At 47.9% G+C, this 23842-nt stretch overlaps 1 protein-coding gene across 1 annotated transcript; it reads right to left on the bottom strand.

Moving 5' to 3' along the window:
• Positions 1–3: 3 nt before the first annotated feature.
• On the bottom strand, positions 4–22908 carry SNX8 (sorting nexin 8). The gene is made up of 11 exons (XM_070955075.1): positions 22829–22908; positions 13977–14167; positions 11382–11499; positions 10839–10960; positions 9471–9551; positions 8151–8311; positions 7266–7398; positions 6063–6131; positions 4794–4943; positions 3840–3989; positions 4–3189 (listed from the first exon to the last, which is right to left on the bottom strand). Exons 1-11 carry the CDS (start codon positions 22872–22874, stop codon positions 3076–3078), a joined length of 1335 nt encoding a protein of 444 aa, XP_070811176.1. The 5' UTR covers positions 22875–22908; the 3' UTR covers positions 4–3075.
• Between the last annotated feature and the right edge of the window lie 934 nt (positions 22909–23842).

Genomic DNA, 23842 nt, shown 5'->3' with positions numbered 1-23842 from the left:
TGTATTAAAGTCTACCAAGTGGGAATTAAAGACATTCTGCCGTTTAATAAAGTGCTTCGTTTAAAAAAAAAACTACTTTTTGCAAAGCGGACACTCTTTTACAAATGTCAGATTAAATGCCAGGAGGCTGGAGGAAGCCTACCCACCTCCCAAACCAAAGACGTGACTTGGAAAACACAAAAAAGACAAAATCTGTTTTCCTGAGAATTTGGTGTTTAGTCCCTTCAGGTGGCTTCTTTGGTCCTGAAGCCTTAATTATCTTGCTTTTTTAAAAAATAAAAAAAGTTGTGTGGTCCCACTTTAAATAGAGCTTCCTCAAAAATAGAGATGGCTTTTCTTGTAGCAGTTGTAGCATATATTTTTTTATCCAGCAGAACAAGCTTTTTACAGCTGTTATTTATTTAACAAGGCACAAACATCAGGGCTGGTCACCCCTGGCTAACTTCACCAAGATTCTGAAGCTAAGCCAGGTTCATTTTGATTAGTAAGACGATTGTCTAGAGGTTTAAAAACCTATATTGGAATAAGGCACTGTGTTTAGCTGGTCAACACCTTCAGCCAAGCTTTGGATAGCTTTGATGAGGAACACGAATGGACAGGAGAAGGAATATGTCCCAGGGATGCTACGAAGTAAGCTTTACAGACGAGGTTCTCAATCTTGCCCCCTTTAAGACTTGTGGACTTCAGCTCCCAGAATTCCCTAGCCAATTCCTTCCTTCTTTCCTTGTTGGCGCAGTGGCTAGAATGCAGTATTGCAGGCTGATTCCGTCCATTGCCAGCAGTTCGATCCCGACCGATTCAAACTTGACTCAGCCTTCTATCCTTCCAAGGTGGGTAAAACGAGGACTCAGATTGTTGGGGGCAAGAGGCTGGCTTTGTAAACGGCTTAGAAGTAGCTGTAAAAGCACTGTGAAGCGGTATTAGTCTGCTATTGCTTGGGAAGGAAGGAAGGAGGCCAGAGTGGTGCCATTCAGGGGTGAAATCCAGCAGGTTCTGGAGAACCGGTAGTGCAAATCTTGAGCAGTTCAGAGAACCAGCAAATACCACCTCTGGCTGGCCCCAGAATGGGGTGGGAATGGAGATTTTGCAGTATCCTTCCCCTGCCAGGCCCACCAAGCCACGCCCGCAGAACCGGTAGTAAAAAAAATTGGATTTCACCACTAGTGCAGTTGCTACAATGCAGTGTTGCAGGCTATCTCTGCCCAATGCCAGGAGTTCAATCCCGACCGACTCGAACTTGACTCAGCCTTCCATCCTTCTGAGGTGCGTAAAATGAGGATCCAGATTGTTGGGGGCAAGAGGCTGACTCTGTAAACCACTTAGAGAGGGCTGTAAAAGCACTGTGAAATGGGATATAAGTCTGCTATAGTTTGGGAAGGAGGGAGGGAGGGAGGGAGGGAAGGAAGGAAGGAAGGAAGGAAGGAAGGAAGGAAGGAAGGAAGGAACCCAAAGCAATGCAGAACATTCCATCTCTTAAAACTCCTGGGTTTGCGTTCATTCAAAAGGAAGGTAGGTATGAGGTATACATGTGAGAAGGACTGACTTATGCAAATGCTGGACACAAACTTGCCTTTGAAAGCTGGTCAGATGCCAGCTACTCTCCGGCGTCTGTAAGCCAGCATATTGTTGAAATGTGCTCCTGGGTGTACCAGATCTGGGTAAACAGTGTTAAGCCATTTGCGTTTGGTCCGTCACATATCACTTCTTGTTAAACGAGGTTTGCTACATCATTAAAAATGGCTTTTAGAAAGTCCGTCCAAGGGGCCATTAAACGAGCTGGCATAAGTCAGAACTACAGAAGTACCCGTAGTTCTAAGAAAGTTGAGATGCTGGAAGTGTGTTTTGAGAGATGAATTTATGAGTCTAGTCCTCTGTGAGGCAGCTGGCCATTTCTTACGTGGCGCGGAATCGCATTGCCACCCAACTAATGCTGAAGCGTACATGTCCCTAAAGTTATGCTTCTGTCCCATTGAAACATCTGGCTTTTCAAAACAAAATAAGAGGGGAAAAAAACCTCACGATGGTTGCTTCACTCAGAATGCTCTTTAAGGAAACTCGGTGCCCCTTTAATCGATGGTGCATATATTTGCTGCCGGGCCCTAACCCCCATGAAATGATGGGTTTTATTCCTGGAGTTGGAGGTGGTCACTCAAGCCCATCTGTCACTTTTGACAGGGGAGCAGGCCCTCATCCCCAAACCTGCCCTGAGGGCTGTTGTTGAGCCTTCACAGTCGACGTTAAAAATGACACGAAAACACAAAAGAGAGTCTTTGAGGGGGGGGAAAAAAACCCACATCACTACATACTGGAGATTATGGGACACACACACACACACACTCAAATCAAGTTCTTTGTTGTGGCCCGCCAGCGGCCTGCGCGGATTGTGGGTGATCCCGACGACGAGGAGGCTGGTGTGGTGTCGCGCCAGCAGCCTGTGCAGCCGGCGCTCGCGTCGGACAGCGAGGAGGCTGAAGAGGATGTGGTGCCAGAGGCAGAGACTCAGCCAGGGCCTTCAGAACCTCCAGAGGCTCCTTCAAGTGGAGAGAGCGAAGTGGAGGAGCCTCTCCTCAATGCTCGAGCACGCAGGGCTGCCAAAAGGCAGGAGTGGCTACTCAGGAAGAGGAGGAGGAGGTCTCCTCGAGAATAAGGTTTGGGGTTAATTGGCCACTCCCTTAGCCTATTTAAGTTCGCACACAGATAGCAAACGTTGCTGGAAACGACGTTTGGTCCTACGCGGAGCATTTTGAGAGTGAGTTTTTTTTGTTACAACTTGGTTTCTGGGCTGATTGCCAACCCTTGTCGGACTTTTGTTTAATCTCTGTAATTCATAGCAGGCTGATAAGGACATTGGTGGTTAAAGCCTGCATTTTGAAAGGGGTCTGTTTGTATTACACGGAGTTTTTGGAGCTCTGTGTGTGTGTGTGCTACGCTTCTTGGGACCCGTAGCTGGGGCAGAACACTCTTGGGAGGCAAAGCTAGGATTTGCCAAGAGAAGAATACCTGGACAGGTATGGTTAAGTGTCATGAAGAGCAGCCCCTTCCTTCCAGCTCCTCCCATCCTGAATCCCAAAAACATTAACTGGGAAGGAAACTGTCCTCTTGAGCAGACAAGGGGAGCATCAAGACGTCGCTGCTTCCCGCAAAGAGGCAGCTCAGCTTGGGTTTCAGTTCGTTCCAGACTTTGCTCATCTGCAGGAAGGAAAAAAGAGAGGCAGAAGCGATCAACGGAAGAGCGAGAGAACATCTACAGAAGATGCCCTCCAAGATTGACAGCGGGTGGCCAAAATTGTGGAAACCTTTTTGGGAAAAGTGTATTTTTGAGGTTTGATGGCTAATAACACCACTTTTTTTTTGGAGTTTCAAGAGGATCCTATTCCACTGCTGGAATGGCCTGGGAATAGCCCAGACCTTCACCCAATTGAAAAATCTATGGAGCTATTTAATAAGTAAGAATTAAAAATGAAAGTTAAAAGATAAGATGAAGGAAAAATGGTGGATCAATGACTACATGTAAATATGTTTATGAGAAATAAAAAGAAAAACTTTTTTGAAAAAAAAAAAAAGAAAAGAAAATCTATGGAGCCGACTAAAGAAACTGGTTAAGTCAGAAGCAACCCAGCTATAAAACCCAGTTAATAGAAACAATCCTTCAATCTTGGTTTCACATTAGAACAGCTGCAGAACTCAAAGACTTGGTTCACTCCATGGGAAGACGTTGTAAGGCTATTCATGCTAAAGGTTACCCAACGAAGTATTAACTGACATGGTGATAATTTCTGTATATCTCGCAAGAGACATGCCAGCTGGTGGACACACACACTGCCTGGAAGGAAACTCACCTCTTTGTGGCCCTGGATCTGCGAGTTGACGAAGGCCCCCAAGATGTGAGAGGTGAGCGGAAGGTAAATGTGGATGAGCTGAGTCTCTTGGTGAAGGCAGTAGAGGGAGAAGTAGTTACGCTGCTCCATGGTCAGGATTGCGTTCTCTTGCTGAGGGTGGGTAGAGAGAAAGAGGGGAAGGAGAAGGGAGGGGTGAAGGAGAAGAAAAGAGTGGGAGGAGAAGAGGGGGGAGGAGGAGGAGGAAGAGGAGGAGGAGGAGGGAAAGGAGAAGGAAAAGAAAAGGAAAGAGGAAATAAGAGAAGAAGGAAGGAGGGGAAGGAAAAAGGGACAAGGAAGGGGAAAAGGAGGAGAAGGAAAAGGAGAGGAAAAAGAGGACAGAAGAGAAGAAGGGGAAGGAGGGGAAGGGAAAAAGGGACAAGGAAGGGGAAAAGGAGTAGAAGGAAAAGGAGAGGAAAAAGGGGACAGAAGGGAAGAAGGGGAAGGGAGAGGAGGAGGAAGGAGAAAGAGACAGAAGAGAAGAAAGGGAAGGAGGGGAAGGAGAAAGAGGAAGGAGGAGGAGGGAAAGGAAAAAGGAGACAGAGAAGAAAGGGAAGGAGAAGGAAGAGAAGGAGAAGGAAAGAGGAAGGGAGATTAAACTAGAGCTTGGGAGAGACACCACAAGTTATCATCTCCACCCAAGACCTCGTCCCCAGCCCCCCCATCTTCTTCCCCAATCCCAGATGCCTCAGAAAAACTCTCCAAGGTTGTTGTTTCGCCTTCACCAACTTCACTGGACACTTATCACTGCCAAGAGGACTAAACATGTCCCCCAACTTTCTGGGTGTTTTTTTTTTTTTAATCAAAAATAAATAAATAAACCCCGAAACCCCATCACTTTCAGGATGCAGAAAGGTCGATCTGCGCCTTCCCCCTGGGTTGGCCAGCTGGGGTTCAGAAGAGCTGAGAGACTCTTACCTCCACAATCCGGGATTCCAGCTGCTCCACCGACTCGGGTTCCTTGTTCTGCACCGTGGCGCTCATCATCTGCTTCTTCATCATGCTGTATTTGTGCAGAGCCCGCTGGTGTTTGTGCAACACGCCCTTCTCGTGCCTCTCGCACAGATCCTGCAACGCAGGCAGAAGAAGCAGGGGACATAAGGAGGCCAATTTCTATCTGTCAATCTATCCATCTGTCTCTCTCTCTCTCTCTCTCTCTCTCTCTCTCTCTCTCTCTCTCTCTCTCTCTCTCTCTAGCTCTACCTACTGTAGCTCTATCTAGATCTCTCTAGCTTCTCCATCCATTCATCCATCTAGGTCTAGGTCTAGGTCTGTCTAGGTCTACCTCTTTCTTTATCGTGTCTGCCTGCCTGCCTATCTCTACCTTTGTCTATCTCTTCCTCTCTCCCCCATCTATCAGTCTATGTCTATCTATCCCTGTCTGTCTGTCTATCAATATCATCTCTATCTGTATTTCTATCTATCAATATCATCTCTAGCTGTATTTCTATCTATCATTAATATCATCTCTATCTGTATTTTTATCTATCAATATCATCTCTCTGTAATTTTATCAGTAGGCTATTTTCATCCATCCACCCATCCATCCATCTCTCTATCTCCCCCTGTATATCTGTCTATCTCTTCCTCTATCATCTATCAGTCTATCTCTATCTATGTCTATCTGTCTGTCTACCTATCTATCATCAATATCATCTCTATCTGTATTTCTATCTATCTATCTATCTATCTATCTATCTATCTATCTATCTATCTATCTATCTATCCCTGTCTATGTCTCTATCTGTGTATATCTGTCTATCTCTTCCTCTCTATCATCTATCAGTCTATGTTTATCTATCTCTATCTGTATTTCTATCTATCTATCTATCTATCTATCTATCTATCTATCTATCTATCTATCCCTGTCTATCTCTCTATCTCTATCTGTATTTCTATCTATCTGTCTATCTATCTATCTATCTATCTATCTATCTATCTATCTATCTATCTATCATCAATATCCTCTCTATCTGTATTTCTATCTATCATCAATATATCTATCTGTATTTCTATCTATCTACAGTATCTATCTATCTATCTATCTATCTCCGTCCATCCATCCATTTTTCACCATTTTCATTCCTTGACTCTCCTGTCTCGGACCCTCCCGCTTCCCCTCCAGCCCCCAGCCGTGTCCCAGCCTTTCTCTCCCCCCCCCCAAGGTGGGCTGAACCCCGGACTCACTTTATAAGATTGTAGCAAGTCCAGGAAAAGGTTGAGTTTCTCCACCACGTCATTCTCTTCCTGTTTCCCCTGGACAGCAGAACGAAAGAGAACCCTGTGAAGGGGGGAGGGGGGAAGAGAGCTGCTCCTCCCCCCTCCCCACCTGCCCACCCGAGGGAAGGAAGTCGGTGGGAAGTGGCCCCTTGGAGGCTGGACAGGAGGGTTGCAGGAGAATCTGCAGGAATGAGCCTTGGTAGTACAGTGGTCTAAAGCACCCTGTTATTAAGACCAGTTGCCTGCAATTACTGCAAGTTCGAATCTCACCAGGCTCAAGGTTGACTCAGCCTTCCATCCTTTCTAAGGTAGGTGAAATGAGGACCCAGATTGTGGGGGCAATAAGCTGACTTTGTATAAATATACAAAAGTATGAAGGCTATTGCTTAACGCATTGTAAGCCGCCCTGAGTCTCCGGAGAAGGGCGGCATATAAATCAAATTAACAAAAAAAAAAATATCTTTCGACGGCAAAGATAAATGTGGAGGAGGAGATGTGGAGCAACTCAGGCTGAAAGAGACGGTGGATGGATACGCAGGTATTCTGTGTATGGGCATGTATGTGTGCGCGCATATCCATACACACACACGCACATACATATATACACACGCACACATATGGGCAGTTCTCAGCTGGGGATCACAGTTGGCACCGGGATGTCCATCACTAAGCGATGCAGTCGTTGAACGAAAACCTCCCCCGGCCAAAAAAAAATGGACATTTGTTTTCATACACGCTTTTCTCCAATAGAGTTGTGAATTCCGATGGTATTTCCTTATCTTTATCATTGGTTCACCGACAGGAGCTGGTAGGTCCTGTAGATTGACAGCTTGTCCTGGTTTGGAGACTGAAACTGGAACTGGCTTCTCGGTCGTTAAGCGAACGTCGTTCAGTGAAACCGCGACGGTGCTTACGGTCTTCCTTCCAAGCCTTCCTTGGCTTTACAGAAGCCGGTGAAGGCCGCCAACGCCAGGAGGGGGGATCTCCAAGGGGCTGTTTTGTCCCCACAGTCGCCAAACAAGGCGGTCCCTAAACGAGGACGGCCCCCAGGCGCTTCCTTGGAATCTTCACTGAAAGTTCAATGAATCTCAGAGGCGGAGGACGCCCAGACCCATCATCCTGGGCAACCACCAGCCCCTCCTACACAAATCTTTGCCCGTCCCGGCTCACCTGTTGAACTGCTTTATCAGCCAGCATGGCAAATTCCACGGACAGGCCTTTTAGAGCCTGCTTCAGGTTGCCCCAGGCGCTGTGGTTCAGAGCCGCCCAGGAAGGCAGCGGAGTTGTGTCCGAGCCCAAAGCACTGTCGGAAGAGGAAAGAGGGGTATCTGTGAAGACCCTGCCAAGCCTTTGCACCAACTCCCCGTTTGCACCAGCCCCTCTCTAAGCGGTTTACAGAGTCAGCCTCTTGCCCTCCCAACAATCTGGGTCCTCATTTACCCACCTCAGAAGGATGGAAGGCTGAGTCAACTTTGAGCCGGTGAGAATCAAACTGCTGGCAGTCGGCAGAATTAGCCTGCAATACTGCATTCTAATCTCTATGTCACCATGGCCCTTCCTTCCTTCCTTCCTTCCTTCCTTCCTTCCTTCCTTCCTTCCTTCCTTCCTTCCTTCCTTTTCTTTCCTCCCTCCCTCCTCACTTAGCACTTAAGACTTATATACCATTGACAGTGCTTTGCAGCTCTCCCTAAACAGTTTACAGAGTCAGCCTATTGCCCCCCAACAATTTTGGGTCCTCATTTGACCCACCTCGGAAGGATGGAAGGCTGAGTTGACCTTGAACTTGGTGAGATTTGAACTGCCAAATTGCAGGCAGCCGGCAGTCAGCAGAAGCAGCCTGCAGTACTGCACTCTGACCACTGCGCCACCACAGCTAAACGCAGGCCATTTGCCAAACATCAGGAGTGGAGGGCTGCTGAAACTTCGAAGCTGAGCCGTAAGTAACCCCAGGAGGTCTGTCCTAACTTCGAGGAATCGCTACCGGTTGATAGAGATGGTGGCTCAAGCCCAAGAGTTGGGCTTAGAAAAGAAGTGGCTCAGTCCACGCCCGCTCACCTTAGCTCTTTCCCAAAGAGGAGAAGGTCTGAGGCATTGTCCACCGCCCGGGATGCTATCCGCTCGGTCCTGTCCCTGAGTTTGTAGAAGCTGTTGTAGATGTTCCTGATCAATTCTCGGCTGGCCGCAAACTGGATTTGGATGTCTGTTGGCAAATATTCCTGAAAGAGAGGTAGGAAAGTTCAAGAGACCCAACGACAGCTACCTGGGGATGCTGGAGGGGCGCCAGGTTGGCGATGAAGACAGAATAGCCAGCTTCCATATAGCCGGAAGAGCTCTACATAGCAGGAGAAGTTGGCCGCAGCTGGTACAATCTTCCCCAGCCCGTCCTTCTCAATGCAGCTCAAGCATCTTGAGTCAATGTTTCTCAACGTTGGCTGCTTTAAGATGGGTGGACTTCTGGGAATTGAAGCCCACCCATCTTAAAGCAGCCCTGATAAGAGAGATGTCAAGTTTCCGAAAGATGCCCTAATTAATTCATGAGCCATGATCCAAACGTCAAAGGAAATATATTCATTTATTAGGAGCACCATTCTGGCAATACTCGGATGCAGTTAGGACTGATCCCACGTAGATTTACGTTCCCCTATGACCCTGTCTCTCCCTTCCTCTCTGGCCATGTCATAAATCACATTCCCCAATTAACCACTTTGGCTGGCTGTGAAACCTAACGCCCTCCTTCTGATTGCGGTCAGGAAGAATGTATGGAATTCACTTCAGTTCTCCCTCCCTCCTGCTCATGGCAACTTGAAAGCTTTGCAAGTTGATAAGAGAAACAAGAGCCAAATCAAATGTTTTCTGTAATCAAGACGCGAAGGAAATTGAACAAAATTGTTTCCTGCAAATTGCCTCAGTCGTCGTCCTTCCTTAAATAGGCTAGGGGAGTGGCCAATTAGCCCCAAGAGGAGGAGCCACTCTTGCCTTTTCGCAGCTCTGCGCGCCCGTGCATTGAGAAGAAGCTCCTCCTCTTCGTCCTCTTCGCTTATGGGAGCTTCTGGAGGTTCTGAAGGCCCTGGCTGAATCCCCGCTTGTGGCACCACATCGTCTCCAGCCTCCTCACTGTCCGACTCGAGTGCCAGCTGCACAGGCTACTGGTGCAGCATCACACAAGCCTCCTCGCTGTCGGAATCAGCTACTAACTGCACAGGCCGCTGATGGGCCACAACAGTCTTATTTTCGGGGAAACACGGTAAATAAAAGGAATTTCTTTTGGAAGATGGGACTTTGCCCATTTCTTTTTTGAATGGGTTTCATCCCTCGGAAACCTGACAGCCACTCCATGTCCCTGTCTCTGATAAGAGGTCTCCTCAAGACAATTACCTTCGCCTGCATTGCGAACTTGCAGGTCATGAATTCGTCTCCCACACCTTGGACCAATTCCCTCAGCTTGTTCTGAACATCCTGGAACAAGAAGAAGAAGAAGAGGAGAAGTAGGAAGGGGGGACCCAAAGGGCAGAAAGAAACTGGAAGGGCATTCCTACAGCCACCAGGGGGATTTAGCAATGGCCGTCTCCTTTCACATTCCTGGAGCTTTGCATCTGTCAGCACGACGTTTGTCAACATTCTGTGATCTCTGTGAAGGAACTAATCTCTCACCTTTGACCAGGGGTGAAATCCAGCAGGTTCTGTCAGGTTCTGGAGAACCAGTAGTGGAAATTTTGTAGTTTGAAGAACTGGCAAATACCATCTCTGCCTGGCCCCCGAGTGGGGAGGGAATGGAGATTTTGCAATATCCTTCCCCTGCCACACCCACCAAGCCACGCCCACAGAACCGGTAGGGAAAAATTTTGAATTTCACCTCTGCCTTTGACTCAAAGGCCACCTCTGGAGTCTACGCAGGGGTGGGCTTCAAAAATTTTAGCAAAGGGTTCTCTGCCTGGTTGCTGGGTGGGTGTGGCCATGGTGGGTGTGGCCTAGTTGGCCTCCTGCACCATGGTGGGGGGGGGGCGTATTTGCCCTCCCCAGGTTCAGGAAGCTTTCCTTGAACATCTGGAAGGGCGAAAAAGGCCTCCCCAGGCTCCGGAGGCCCTCTGGAGGCCAGAAACGGGCCTGTTTCCGGCCTTCCTGAACTTCCGGTGGGCCCATTTTTCGCCCTCCCCGAGCCTCCGTGAGCGCCCTGCACTTACCTGCATTCAAAATGGGCCATGTGGGGACTCCTGGGAGGGGTAAGGTGGGCGGGGCCAGCCAGGAGTGGGATTTGTGGGTTCTCCGAACTGCACAGAATCTTAGCTAGAGGTTCTCCCGAACCCCTGCGAACCCCCAGCAGCCCTTTCCTGATTCTATGTGTGGGAACTGTAGTAGTGTGAGATACCAGGAAATTGGTTGGCCACTTGCAAAATTAACTGGAAACATGAAGCGTCCATGGATTGAGTCAACCTCTGTCATCTAGTTCATTGCCGTTGGAATGACCCTGAGTAAGATCAGCTGCTACTCAAAGCGAGGTTGAACACCAGAAACTATGTTTGTCTCCTTCACTAGATGTACATGCAACCGAGTGACTAAAGAAATTGCTAGTTGCCTCAAGACCCTGTCAAGGTTGCCCAGCTTGGAAAATCCTGCTGTGGACAATGTTATGGTAGATATCTAACTAGTAGGAAGCATCTGGCAAACCAGCATTAGATGAGCCAGCAAGCACTGATCTCTACAATGTATTTGATTACCGATGGAATCCTTCTCAGGCACACTTACCGACCCACTGAAAGAGAGGAAGAACTTCAGAAGCACGTCTTCTGAAAAAGGAGGGTGTCGCGCCACCAGGTTGATGAAACGCTTCAAGGCACGGCGTCTGGTCTCGATGAATTCTCGGTCAGCTGGAGGATGGGAGAAGGGCCAGGTTGAGGAACCTCAATCTTCAAAACCTTCCCGATAGCTTTATGCCCAAAAGGAAGTCCCACTTCTTCTACCAATTCCAGCCATAAGCTATGGTCAACAGGACATCTCTAGAACGGCCGGGATTGCAACTCCCAACACAATGCCTTGGTTCAGGGGGTCTCCAACCTTGGCAACTTTAAGACTTGTGGACTTCAACTCCCAGAGTTCCTCAGCCAGAATTCTGGGAGTTGAAGTCCACAAGTCTTAAAAGTTGCCAAAGTTGGAGACCCCTGCCTTGGTTGACTAGGAAGCCCGACAGTCATAGTTCCAACCCATTTGGAAAGATCAGGTTGGGGAAGGTCATCATCAATGGTCTTCTTGGAGTTTAGTTACCTCCCATCTCGTCCCTTCCAAGCTTACCTCCTAACATCCTCTTGGGAGGCAAGCCAGGGACCATACGGTAGGGGAACTTCTGAAGGAGCATCTCATGGAAAACCACAAAGTCATTATACCGCCGGTAAACAGAGCACCTAAAACGCTGTAGGGAGAATGAAGGAGTCCATTCAGAGCTTCCTCAAAGATGGTGCTGGACACCATCTCGGCACCTTGGAACAAGAACAGAAGACCTAAATGCCCTCTAGTCCAGCACCTCCTGGCTTGGGAGCAGGTCACTTAAGGGACCCTGGTTGTTTCTACCCATCCTATCTCGTCTGTCAAGATGGGCACACTCCAGATCTCATTGGCTAAGGAATGCCAGCAGATATGTCTCGTCAGCCATAGTTGTCCACTCTACGGAGCCTTCTTCCTCCGGAGATGAGGTTGGCTTCAATCCCACTGGCCTTTCATAAAATCCTAAGACTTGGGTTCTATGCCCAGGCCTGGGTCCCCAAGTGAGATCTACGACAACTCGCTACAGCCAACTTGCCATAGGACAATTCACTGCGGAACAAGAGTTAATGTCAAAGAAATGGTGGGAAAGAATCATTAAAGAAAGGATGAAGAAGGAGGGACAAAATGAAAACCGAATGACAAAAATTTAAATGATTTAAATAATGAAATTGAATTGTTAAATGGCCCCGCAGCGAGTTGGCTATGGCAAGTTGGCCCATTCTGCCTAAAGTGTGTGAAATTACCCATCTCCTGGTTGTGTTAGCCATTGTTGCATTTCTCACGAACAAAGGCGAATCTACGTGTCCTAGGGATAATGTTGCAGGATCCAATCTGGGTCGGACATCGGGACTGGAGGTTTTGCCTTCCGGGGTTTGGGACTCATGTTGGAGCCCATATCTTCAGGGAACTTCTCTCTAACCTTTTTCCCTTGGCTGCTATCTTCAATTTTGATTTTTGCCGTTGTTATTGTTTCTATTTTTACTTTTAACCTTGTTCACTGCCCAGAACTCCTTATTGAAATGGGCGGCTAGCGACAGCGATTCAGTAAATAAAGTTTAGCCTTTATTGTCATCGTAGATCATGTATACAATGAAATTGGTTATAAATAAAGATCTCGTTTCCAGCGATGGGCAGCAAGTTAAAGGACTCTGGTGTGAACGAGTTTATCCGTTCACCCTTGGCTTAAAAATCCAAGAATCCGTCTCGGCCTCCCTTCGCAACAGATCTAAACAAACCACGAACGCCACATCTTGCAGCAATAAATCCTTCTCGAAAAGCTAAATGATGCAACGAGCTGGAAGTTTTTCCCCCCTCGCCTTCATTGCTGGAGTTTGAATCACTCTGAAAAATAAGCGCTAAGAAAAACCTGCCAAGAGCGAATGTGGAAGGAAAGAAGAAGAAAAAAATCCTTGTGCAGGGAGGAAATCATTTATTTCGGGACAATTGAAAGCAACGCTTTCAATTGGGGTTATTATATTTTTTTCACCAGCCAGAGAAAGGGATGGAAGTCAGTCGATTCAACTGCTCGCCCGTGATTGAAGTGGCAGAAATTGATACAGCTTTATCAATTCCCTAAAAGCACTCCAACTATCTTTATCGATGGAATAATGTTTTGTTCTTTCTGCTACCTGGCAACCCTCTTTGCCAATCTTAGCATCTCACGCTGTATTTGGACTATACTTGCCGATTATTAAAAAGAAAAATAATTAAATTGTTCAGATTATTCCTACATGAGGTCTTTCTTAAAGCTAGCCAGCATTGAACTTTTAGGTTTAAATATGGAGATGGGAGGCTTCCTGGAAGCCAAGCAATTGATTTTATCAATTGATCTGGTGAAAATCCAATCCAATCCAACCGAACCTTCATTATTTATCGTACTGGTTACAGAGAGGCTCCACAATAGTGGAAAAGGAGTGCTTTCTTCTTGTTGTCCTATAACTTGTTTGGTAAGAGTTAATATAAAACCTAAGTAATCCATTATATTATTTGACAACAGCTTTAACCAAGGGTTAATCCTTAACCCTTTTACAACCTTGGCAACCTGGCTCGTTAGGGGATTCTGGGAGTTGAAGTCCACCCATCTTAAAAGTTTAGGAAACATTGCGTTAGAGCAATGTTTCTCAATCTTGGTAGCTTGAAGATGGGTGGACTTCAACTCCCAGAATCCCCCAGCCAGCGCTGCTGGCTGGGGGATTCTGAGAGTTGAAGTCCATCCATCTTCAAGCTTCCAAGGTTGAGAAACACTGCATTAAAGTTTTAAAAAAGAAATTTATATCCTAATAACTATGATTTCTAAAACATTGATGTAAATTTACACAAGGCGGTGGACAATTTGCATTCAAAACTAAAAACAGCATTGATCAACAACCGCAAAACACAGACATTCTCTCTTTTTTTTAAGGAAGATGCGGCTCTCCCAAGACACGGCCTGTTGCAACTCTACAATTTCTCTTCAGCTAAAAGCCAAGAGAAATTGCTTCACTCTTCTTCACTCAGACCAATCTTAGGGCTTTCTGCAAATACACCCCTTTTTAATTCCTCAGTTCAGCCCCGTCTGGAAGATCCACCAACTTTCTCAAAGCCAAAAAAAAAGCCCAGGAATCGAATTTCTTCCTCGTCACCAACCTTGCTGGAGACTTCATACTCCACGTGCTTCAAAAACAAGCCCTTTTTCTCCGGGATTAACTGCACTTGGACGATGTCTTTGCTCAAGAGCTCCTGTAAGGTGTGAGGAAGGACCAAGGGGCTTCCTGGGGGCTTCTGCATCGGAGGTTCTTCTGGATCCTTGGGGTCGCTGACCGGGGGCTCCCCCAAGTCTAGAGGAGAAAGAGGAATGGCAAAAAGAAAAGGAGATGCTTCTTAGGGAAAAAAAAAAAAAAGGCAGCGGGAAGAGACCTTCCCAACGTGCAGACGTTCTGTAAACTGCTCCTGCCCGAACAGGGGCACACCTACATTGGAGAACTTTATCTCTACCTGCCTAAACTACCCAGAAACGTTTCAAACCCCACACCTCTCTTCAGAAGCAGTTGGCTCCGCTCGGCCGGGTGCCAAAAAAATCATTTGAGGGAGCCAGTCGAGCAAGCTGGTAATTCTCGTCGAACTGGCTCCTGCAAAGATCAAAACGCAGCAAAACTTACGGCTGGCATTCTTGGATTCCTGTTTGCAACCAACGATGGAAGCAGGAGGGAGAAAAAAAATGAAGATTTCCATGCCAACAGAAGGAGAAGGAGAAGGAGAAGGGGAAGGGGAAGGGGAAGGGGAAGGAGAGGAAGAGGAGGAGGAGGAGGAAGAAGAGGAGGAGGAGGAGGAGGAGGAGGAGGAGGAGGAGGAGAAGAAGAAGAAGAAGAAGAAGAAGAAGAAGAAGAAGAAGAAGAAGAAGAAGAAGAAGAAGAAGACACCCCACTGTCCGTACTTCCTATCTGCTAAAAAATGTTCATTGCTAAAACGTTGGGAGCCAAGGAAGCTGGGCGAAGGACAGATCCGTGCGCTGGAGGCCATTCTGCTCGTCATTGCTATTATTTTATCTGCAAGGGGCCTTTTCCAAGGTGAGGCTCTCCAGATGTGACAGGTGGGAGTTGGAGTCCCTACAGAGCCAAAAGGCCTTGGTTGGAGAACATCGAATAATTCAAGGCAAGGTTTTTTTCACCCATCACCAGAGGTGGGTTTCAGCAGGTTCTGACCAGTTCTGGAGAACCGGTAGCGGAAATTTTGAGTAGTTCGGAGAACCGGTAGTAAAAATTCTGACTGGGCCCCGCCCCCATCTATTCTCTGCCTCCCGAGTCCCAGCTGATCGGGAGGAAATGGGGATTTTGCAGTAACCTTCTCCTGGATTGGAGAGGGAATGGAGATTTGCTTCTCTCCTTGATGAGTTTCCACCCATTGCTTCTTGTCCTGCCCTCAGGTGCTTTGGAGAATAGCTTGACTCCCTCTTCTTTGTGGCAGCCCCTGAGATATTGGAAGACTGCTATCATGTCTCCCCTGGTCCTTCTTTTCATCAGACTAGACATACCCAGTTCCTGCAACCGTTCTTCCTATGTTTTAGCCTCCAGTCCCCTAATCCTCTTTGTTGCTCTTCTCTGCACTCTTTCTAGAGTCTCAGCATCAAATGCTGGTCTTACCTGAGCCCAGGTAACTCAAACAATCATGACTGATTGGACAATCTCAACACTTGGTACAGGAGTCTTTTCTAATCTGGTCTTTTCAATGTGATGGCATTGGAATGTCTCTTTCACACACACACACACACACCGATTTGGATGGCTAGAAACAGAAGGACACACACACACCACATGGGAGCAGGATGTATCACCTTCCCACACAAGAAGGTAAGGGGTTGGACTAGAAGATCTCCAAGGTCCCTTCCAACTCTTCTGTTATTCCAAGGAAGACGGCGGAGCTTGTTTGAATCGTTTTAGGGATGCAACATCACACTCGCAGTCCCCATCTGGCCACATTTCAGCAGTCTTGAAAAGCCAGTCTGGCGTAGCGGTGAAGGCAGCAGGTTGGAAAACAGGAGGCTGTGAGTTCTAGTCCCACTTTGGGCACTGAAACAGCTGGATGACCTCAGGCCAGTCTGTCTCTCCAAGCTCTTAGACGGAGCCAAGGGCAGGCTTTCTGAAAAACCTCGCCAAGAAAACTTGTCCAGGCCGTCTCCGAGAATCAGACAGGATTGAACAGAATTTTTTTTTTTAAACAGTTTGAAAGCCCAAACATTCTTTTAAGGCTATGATGCCATGTGGCAAAACCTCTCAACATCCATTTAGGTGAACGTGTTCCAAGGCACGCTCCCTCAAAAGCAGAACAGAGACAGTGCACTCAGCAATACCCCAAAGTCCAAGGTCCCTTCCCAGAGAGAAAAAGTTTTCCTCCGGAAGGAACAGAGCAAATCCCATGGGGAGAGGGGGATGGAGGCTGGGGGGAGAAGAGAGCACGGGGGTACGGGGATCAAGGATTCCTCATTCTGATCTCAAGGCCCGGCCTTGCAAAGCAGAGGAAAACGGGGCTCCCCAACATGCAAAATCAGATGTTTCCTTGCCACTGTATCGCCACAAAAAGCAGTTTTCTCCACATCTCACTTATTCTAGGGTTAAAGAGAGAGGGAGGGAGGGAGAGAGAGGGAGGGAGAGGAAGAGAATGTGGGAAAGTGAGAAGGAGAAAGAAAGAGAAAGTGAAAGAGAGGGAGAGAGAGAGAGAAAGAGACAGAAAGGGAAAGAAAAAGAGAAAAGGAGAAAGAGACAGAGAGAAAGAGAGAGAACGAGCGAGAAAGGGAGAGAGAGGAAGAGAATGAGAGAGAGAGAGAGGAAGAGAATGAGAAAAGGAGAGAGAGAGGAAGAGAAAAAGTGAAAAAGAGGGAGAGAGAAAGAGAGAAAGAAAGAGAGAGAGAGAGGAGGGAGGGAGAGAAAGAAGAAGAAGAAGAAGAAGAAGAAGAAGAAGAAGAAGAAGAAGAAGAAGAAGAAGAAGAAGAAGAAAGAGAGAGAGAGAGAGAAGAAGAAGAAAACAATAGCTACAATGGAATGCAAAGCCTCAGCAAAAGGCAAAATAACTGAAACCAGGATAACAGGGAGATCAGCCCCAAATCAAATCGTCCTAACTTGTTTACTGCCATTTTGCTTCCTTTTTTTTTTAATCCAGTTTGTAAGAGGAAAAAAGGAGAAGTTTAGAAATAATAGCTGTGAAGCCTTGTAATTTCCCATCCAGAGTTTCTGATCAAGAAAAAGTTTAGGGGTTCCCCCCTGCCCCTTCTCAGGAAATCCCCCCACACTCTTCTTAACATTTCTAGAATTCATCAGAAAATGGAACTGAAATGATTTCGGAAAGGAACACGGCCCAAGTACGTACTTCTGCAATTTTTTTTGGCCCAGGGAAAGAAAAATAAAAGCGATGCCTGCCAAATAATTTTCAGCAACGAGAAACAGCTGGGAAAAAAAAATAAAATTTTTCAAGTTTGGCCGAGGGTCACTTTTTTTTATGGTTGTTGTTTTTTTTTAAACAGGCTATGCGGGATCCGAGACACAAAATAAACCTGGTTTCCATGCCAACCTGACCACCGATGAACGGCGGCGTGGCCTTCAAGCCGAGTGGCCAGATTCATTTCTTTGGTTCGAGTCCTGCAAAAAAAAAAAAAAAAAACAGAAAAGCTTGCCTCTCCAAATTTCAGCCCCCCAATCCATTCCAGGCCTGCAAAGAAACCTTAACAAATATTATAAAAATATTTTTTTTAAAATATATATATATTGGTGGTTTGGTGGTAGAGGGTTGAGTTACATAAGCCTCTCCAGATGTCTGAAACGGTCACTTTAAATATATAGTGTGTATATATACGTGTGTATATATATATATATATATATATATATATATATATATATATATATATATATATATATATATATATATGTCTATGTAAGTTTTCACGGGTATATATGTGTGTACAGTTAATATTTCGGGTTTCTTCCCGTGTAATTGTGAACATATTTTAGGGATATCCTTTTAGGGATATGTTCACAATTACACGGGAAGAAACCCGAAATATTAACTGTACACACACACACACATATATGTATGTATGTATGTATGTATGTGTATATATATATATATACACATACATACATACATATATAAATATACATATACACACACACACACACACTATATATATATTTAAAGTGCCCCATAATCTGATGATCTTTGGCCGAGCAGGATTTGAACTCGGCTCTTCCAAGTCGTAAGCCACAAGGAGGCCATCGCCCTAGCCTTTCGCTTGCCAAGCTCTTGGCATATATATATATATCTTGCTACTGAACTTACAGCCTGGAGCTCAGGAGGGATGGCAAGCGAAGGGCTAGGGCGATGGCCTCCTTGTGGCTTACGACTTGGAAGAGCCGAGTTCAAATCCTGCTCGGCCAAAGATCATCAGATTATGGGGGCCCTCGCTTATTAATCACTTATTAATCAGACCGATTCACCTGGATAATATAAGATGGCGCCATTCTTATCCTTCAGAATGGGGGAAACCAATGTCCAGAATTTGCAGTACACGGAGTCCTCCTCTTATGACCTTCCGATCAGTTTGTACCAACTGGTTGCTTGTTTGTGCCAAGCAACCAGCCCTTAACCATTTGTTTAGTGACTGTTCAAAGTTACGACGGTGCTGAAAAAGGTGACTGAAGAACAGTCCTTGCGCTTAAAACTGCCCCAACACCATCCCAAGTGTAAGGACTGTTCTTAAGTCACTTTGAAACCGTCGTAACTTTGAACGGACACTAAACAAATGGTCATTAAGGGCTGGTTGCTTGGCAAACTGGTACAGGCAGTCCTTGGCTTACAACCAAGGTGGAGCCCAAAATTTCTGTTGCTAAGCGAGGCGTTTCTTAAGTGAGTCTGGCCCCGTGTTATGATTTTTCTCGCCACGTTTGTTAAGTGAATCGCTGAAGTTGTTGAATTAGTCCTGTCGTCGTTAAGCAAATCAGGCACGGACTTTGCTTGTCGGAAGGCCGGAAAGGGGGATGACGTGACCGCGGGACACTGCGACCGTCATAAATGTGAACCAGCTGTCAAGTATTGGAATGTAAATCATGTGTGAATGGGGATGTTGCTCTCGGCAAGACAGTTAACACTAGCACTGATGATGTTAGCTAGTTGGGTCACGAAACGTCTGCAAGAAAACAGGAAAGTTCAGAGAGCACCAAGGACCCCACAATCCTTCTCCTTTTCCTTCTCCTTCCTGCAAATCCCACCCCCTTCTAGCACTGATGATGCTACCTAGTTGGGTCACGAAACGTCTGCAAGAAAATAACCAAGCTCAGAGAGCACCAAGGACCCTACAGTCCTCTTTCTCCCTTCCTCCTCCTCCTCCCCTTCTATCCTTTTTTTCCTCCTCTCCTTCTCTTCCTCCCCTTCTCCTCCTATCCTTTTCCTCCCTTCTCCTCCTTTTCTCCTCCTCCTCCTCTTCCTCTTCTCCTCCTCCCTTCTCTTCCTCTCCTCTTCCTCTTCCTCCTCCTCTTTCTCTTCCTCTTCTCCACCTCTTCCTCCTCCTCCTCCTCTTCCTCTCCTCTTCCTCTTCCTCCTCCTCTTCTACTCTACAATCCCCACTCCCTTCTAACACTGATGATGTTCCCTAGCTGGGTCATGAAACATCTGCAAGAAAACCACCAAGCTCAGAGAGCACCAAGGACCCCACGGTTCAACCCTGAGCTACAAATATTCTCCTTTATTGGTACAGTTCACCCAGCAAACAGACCCAGGGGCCACGGGGCCACACACACACACAGGGCATCTCCAAGACATTTGCTGACCAAACCCCTACATGCAACAGAAGGTTGTCTGAAACCAGCAAAGACATTCCTTATGCTGAGCAGAATCTGTTCCCGGCTCTCCGGAGCCTAAATATTGGAAATGTTAGCGCAAGATCACACAGGCACCTCCAAGGCTTTAAGCTCCCCGGGGGAAAACAATGGAAGAAGAAAACAAACACGAGCCACAAAGGAGCAGCTAAAGAGCCTGAAGCAGCCACAATCAACACCGAACAGAGAGAGAGAGAGCCACACGGGGGACAGGCAGGAAGGCCTACATACTACAGGATACCAATAGCACTTAGACTTATATACCGCTTTACAGTACTTTTACAGCCCTCTCTAAGCGGTTTACAGAGTCAGCCTCTTGCTCCCAACAATCTAGGAAGGAGGGAAGGCTGAGTCAACCTGGAGCCGGTCAGGATCGAACTGCTGGCAGTGGGCAGAGTTTGCCTACAATACTGCATTTTAACCACTGCACCACCACGGCTCTGAATAGCAAATAGCACTTATATACTGCTTCACGGTGCTTTTACAGCCCTCTCTAAGCGGTTTACAGAGTCGCCCAACAATCTGGCTCCTCATTTTACCCATCTCGGAAGAATGGAAGGCTGAGTCAAGTTTGAGTCGGTTGGGATCAAACTTCTGGCAGTGGGCAGAATCAGCCTACACTACTGCATTCTAATCACTGGGGAACGAAGGAAGGAAGGAAGGAAGGAAGGAAGGAAGGAAGGAAGGAAGGAAGGAAGGTGGGAGGAAGGGAAGAAAGGAAGGGAAGGAAGGAAGGAAGGAAGGAAGGAAGGAAGGAAGGAAGGAAGGAAGGAAGGAATAGCAATAGCACTTAGACTTATATACCGCTTTACAGTGCTTTACAGCCCTCTCTAAGCGGTTTACAAAGTCAGCCTATTGGGTCCTCATTTTACCCACCTCGGAAGGATGGAAGGCTGAGTCAACCTTGAACTGGTGAGATTCAAACTGTCCAATTGCAGACAGTCGGCAGTCAGCAGGAGTAGCCTGCAGTACTGCACTCTAACCACTGCGCCACAGTGGATCCATGGAAGAGAAGCACCTAGGAAAATCCTCCTGCCCTGAGCTTGCTTTTTTCCTTCTCCGACCCCTTGCGTTTTCCTTTCCCTTTCAACCTCTACAATCCAAGATCTTTTTCCCTTTTTTGGCTAAAGAGAGAGGTAAAAAAAAAAATGATACCGATAAATCCAGGCGCCCAAATTCTGGTGCTGTTAAGAAATTAGTCGGATGTTTTGTCAGCCCCAGCAGGCTCAGAGACAGGAAAGGAAGTTTTCTAGGAAATGAGAATAGATTGCATCCAGCCCGGGGAGGGGGGGCATGGGGGGGTATGATGCATCAGAGACTTTTTCTCTCGTTAAAAGCCAGAAAGTGCAAAGTTAACAGAATGCAACCTGTGCATCTTTTCATTTCCTTTGACCTCATCCAGTTCCTGCTTAGAAAACTTCCATCGTTCCATACTAAATCAATCCACACAGCACAGGGGACGTTGGGTAATAATACGCTGGGTTCATTGCATAGAGAAAATAAAAAAGATGACCGAGTAAGTGAGCCAATCGGCATAACACGAAATCAAATCCAGGCCTTTACCAGCCAGCACAAAAAGCCAGAAAATGATAACCAGGCAACTAAGTTAAAAAGTTGGGTTGGGTTCACACCTATCAAGCCATCTTTGGGGTTAATGTTGGTTTATTGAGGTTAAAGCACCTTCGGTTGGGCTAATGCAGCACGACAAACCACAAGCCACCGTTTCCAAAGGCGCAAAGGCTGGCCTTATCTAGATGCACCCAAACCTCCCATACAGCAACACGAGGCTGTCACAACCGGGTTGTGCGAAGTCACGATAGGCAACTCCTGATCCACATAACCAGCTCGTTGCGACCACAAACCCACCGCGTGAAGAAGGCAGCAGAATTAACCATGAAAATAATAATAATAATGATAAGTTGACATCAATGGGCAAGCAGATCCTGCCAACCTCCCCATTTCAGCCCAACCTCTAATGCAGGCTTCCCGGAACCTTAGCAACATTTAAGATGCAGGTAGTCCTCAGACTTACGACCACCCTTGAGCCCAAAATTTACGTCTGTTAAGTGGGTTTTGCCCCCTGCTACGAGTTTATGCCCCAGGGATTAAGTGAACCGCTGCGGTTGTTCAGTTAGCAACCTGGTTGTTAAGTGAATCTAGCTTCCCCCTTGACTCTGCTTGTCAAAAGGTTGCAAAGGGGGAATCATGTGACACACACACACACACACCCCAGGGACACTGCAACTGTCGTAAATATGAGTCAGTTGTCGAGCATCCCATTTTGATCATGTGCAAGTGTGAAAAATGACCCTAGGAAACTTTTTCAGTGTAACTTGGAACGGTCCCTACACAAACTGTTTTAAGTCAAGGACTGTAGGGGGACTTCAACTCCCAGAATTCCCCAGCTGGAATCCTGGGGGTTGGGAGTCCCCACGGCTTTAAAGCTGGGAGAAAGAAACCCAGCTGGGAATCCTAACAACCTCCTTTAAAAAGGAAGGGATGGGGGGGGGGAAGCACAGAGGCCTCCTTTTCAAAATCTGGAATTGAGAGGTGGGGAGGGAAGCCCCGCAGGGGTCTCCCTGCCTCGGAGCCCTCCAGCCAGGCGAAGACTACACCTCCCATCCCTCACAGCCACCCAGATCCCGCCCTCCCACGCCTTCTAGATCCCGCATTCCCCATTCCTTTCCTGCGCCGCCTTTCCAAGGTTACGCGCTGCGCTTAGGAAACCAGCTTGCTGCGCAAGGAGGAGAAATGGGGAGGGGGCGCCCCGCGGGACGCTGAAGCCCCGCTCGCCCGCCCACCCCCGATCCTAAGCAGCTGGGCCGAGCCCCTCTGCCCTCTGGCTGCGCTGCCCAAGCCTCCAGATGGGGAGAAAGACACCCCCGCCCGGGGAAGCTGATGGCAACCCGGGAGCTGTCCAAGCGCTGCTGGTTCCCAAACGCGGCCGGGGCGCGGCGGGGTCTGCAGGGCTAAGGATCGCCCTGCCCATCGTCCCCAGCCTCGGGGGTCGACCGGGAGAGGCCCGGCTTGGAGAGCAAGAGAGAGACAGGCGCAGCTGGGCAAGGCGGGGGCTGCGGTGCGGGGGCGCAGCAGAGAAGGCGAGGCGAGCGCGCCGCGCGTCTTGGCGAGGCTGCTTACCCGCGGCTCCTCCCGGGCTCGCTTCGGGCCCTTCTTCTCGGTCCATCGCTGGCCTCGGTCATGTGAGCCTCCGGGGGAGCGTCCCTCCTCTGGCTCTCCGGCCAGGGGGCCGGTGGGGCGGGCCGGGGAGGCGCCTCCGAGGCGGGCCGACACGTGCTGCTGCTGCCCGCTGCGCTGCTGGCGGCGGCGGCTGCTGCTGCAGGATCTCTTTGCGCGCCGAGCCTTTTCTGCAACGGCGGGGAAGGGCCTTGGAGGGGTTGCCAGAAGTGGGGAAGGGGTTTCTTAAACGGCCGGGAATCCTGGGTGGGGGGAGACAGAACCCCCCCCTTCCTCTCCGGCCGCGCTAAGCACCCGCGCGGAGACTGGGGGCGATTTGCAAGGCTGCGCAGACTTTGCAAAACTCCCGCAAGAAAGTCCCGCGGGGAGAGGGGTAGGAAGGGTAGGTGGGGGGTTGCACAGGGCTGGGCTAAATGGATAAGGGGATTCCCACCCCCCCACCCTCCACCCCGCCTTCCAGCCCCTTTTGGCTGGGACAGGCCTGGGTACCCCAGAAATCCAGTTGCAATTGGCAAGGCCCGATTGGAGCAGCAGGCTCTGACTTAGCAGATGTGCGTCAATGGGGGGGGGAGGGAGGGAGGGAGGGGGGGAGCGCTCCCCGGAACGCCCAGATGGGGGCAGCGCCAACCAGGCTTGCACAAGTTGATTGTGCAAAGAGCTCTTCCTTAGCTTTTTTTTCCTAAAGGGACACACCCTTTCCCAGGGCTGATGTCTGAACTTGGCATATCGTATCATCCGCAGCTTTTAAGAGGGGTGGACTTCGACTCCCAGAATTCCCCCAGCTAAGCGTCAGTTTGAAGGCCACCCCCAAGTTGCCAAGGTTGAGAAGCCTTGAGAAAAGTGGATAAAATAATCTGTATTGTCACATACTGCGTACACACTGCACACATTAAAAATGAAATTCTGATGCCCAGTCTCATATCTATATCTATCCATACATAGAATACATACACATAC

Source organism: Pituophis catenifer, unplaced genomic scaffold (genome assembly GCF_029215685.1).
Source record: "Pituophis catenifer annectens isolate HBS135680 unplaced genomic scaffold, rPitCat1.0.hap2 SCAF_16, whole genome shotgun sequence".
Lineage (NCBI taxonomy): Eukaryota > Metazoa > Chordata > Lepidosauria > Squamata > Colubridae > Pituophis > Pituophis catenifer.
This window is presented reverse-complemented; position numbering and strand designations above follow the sequence as displayed.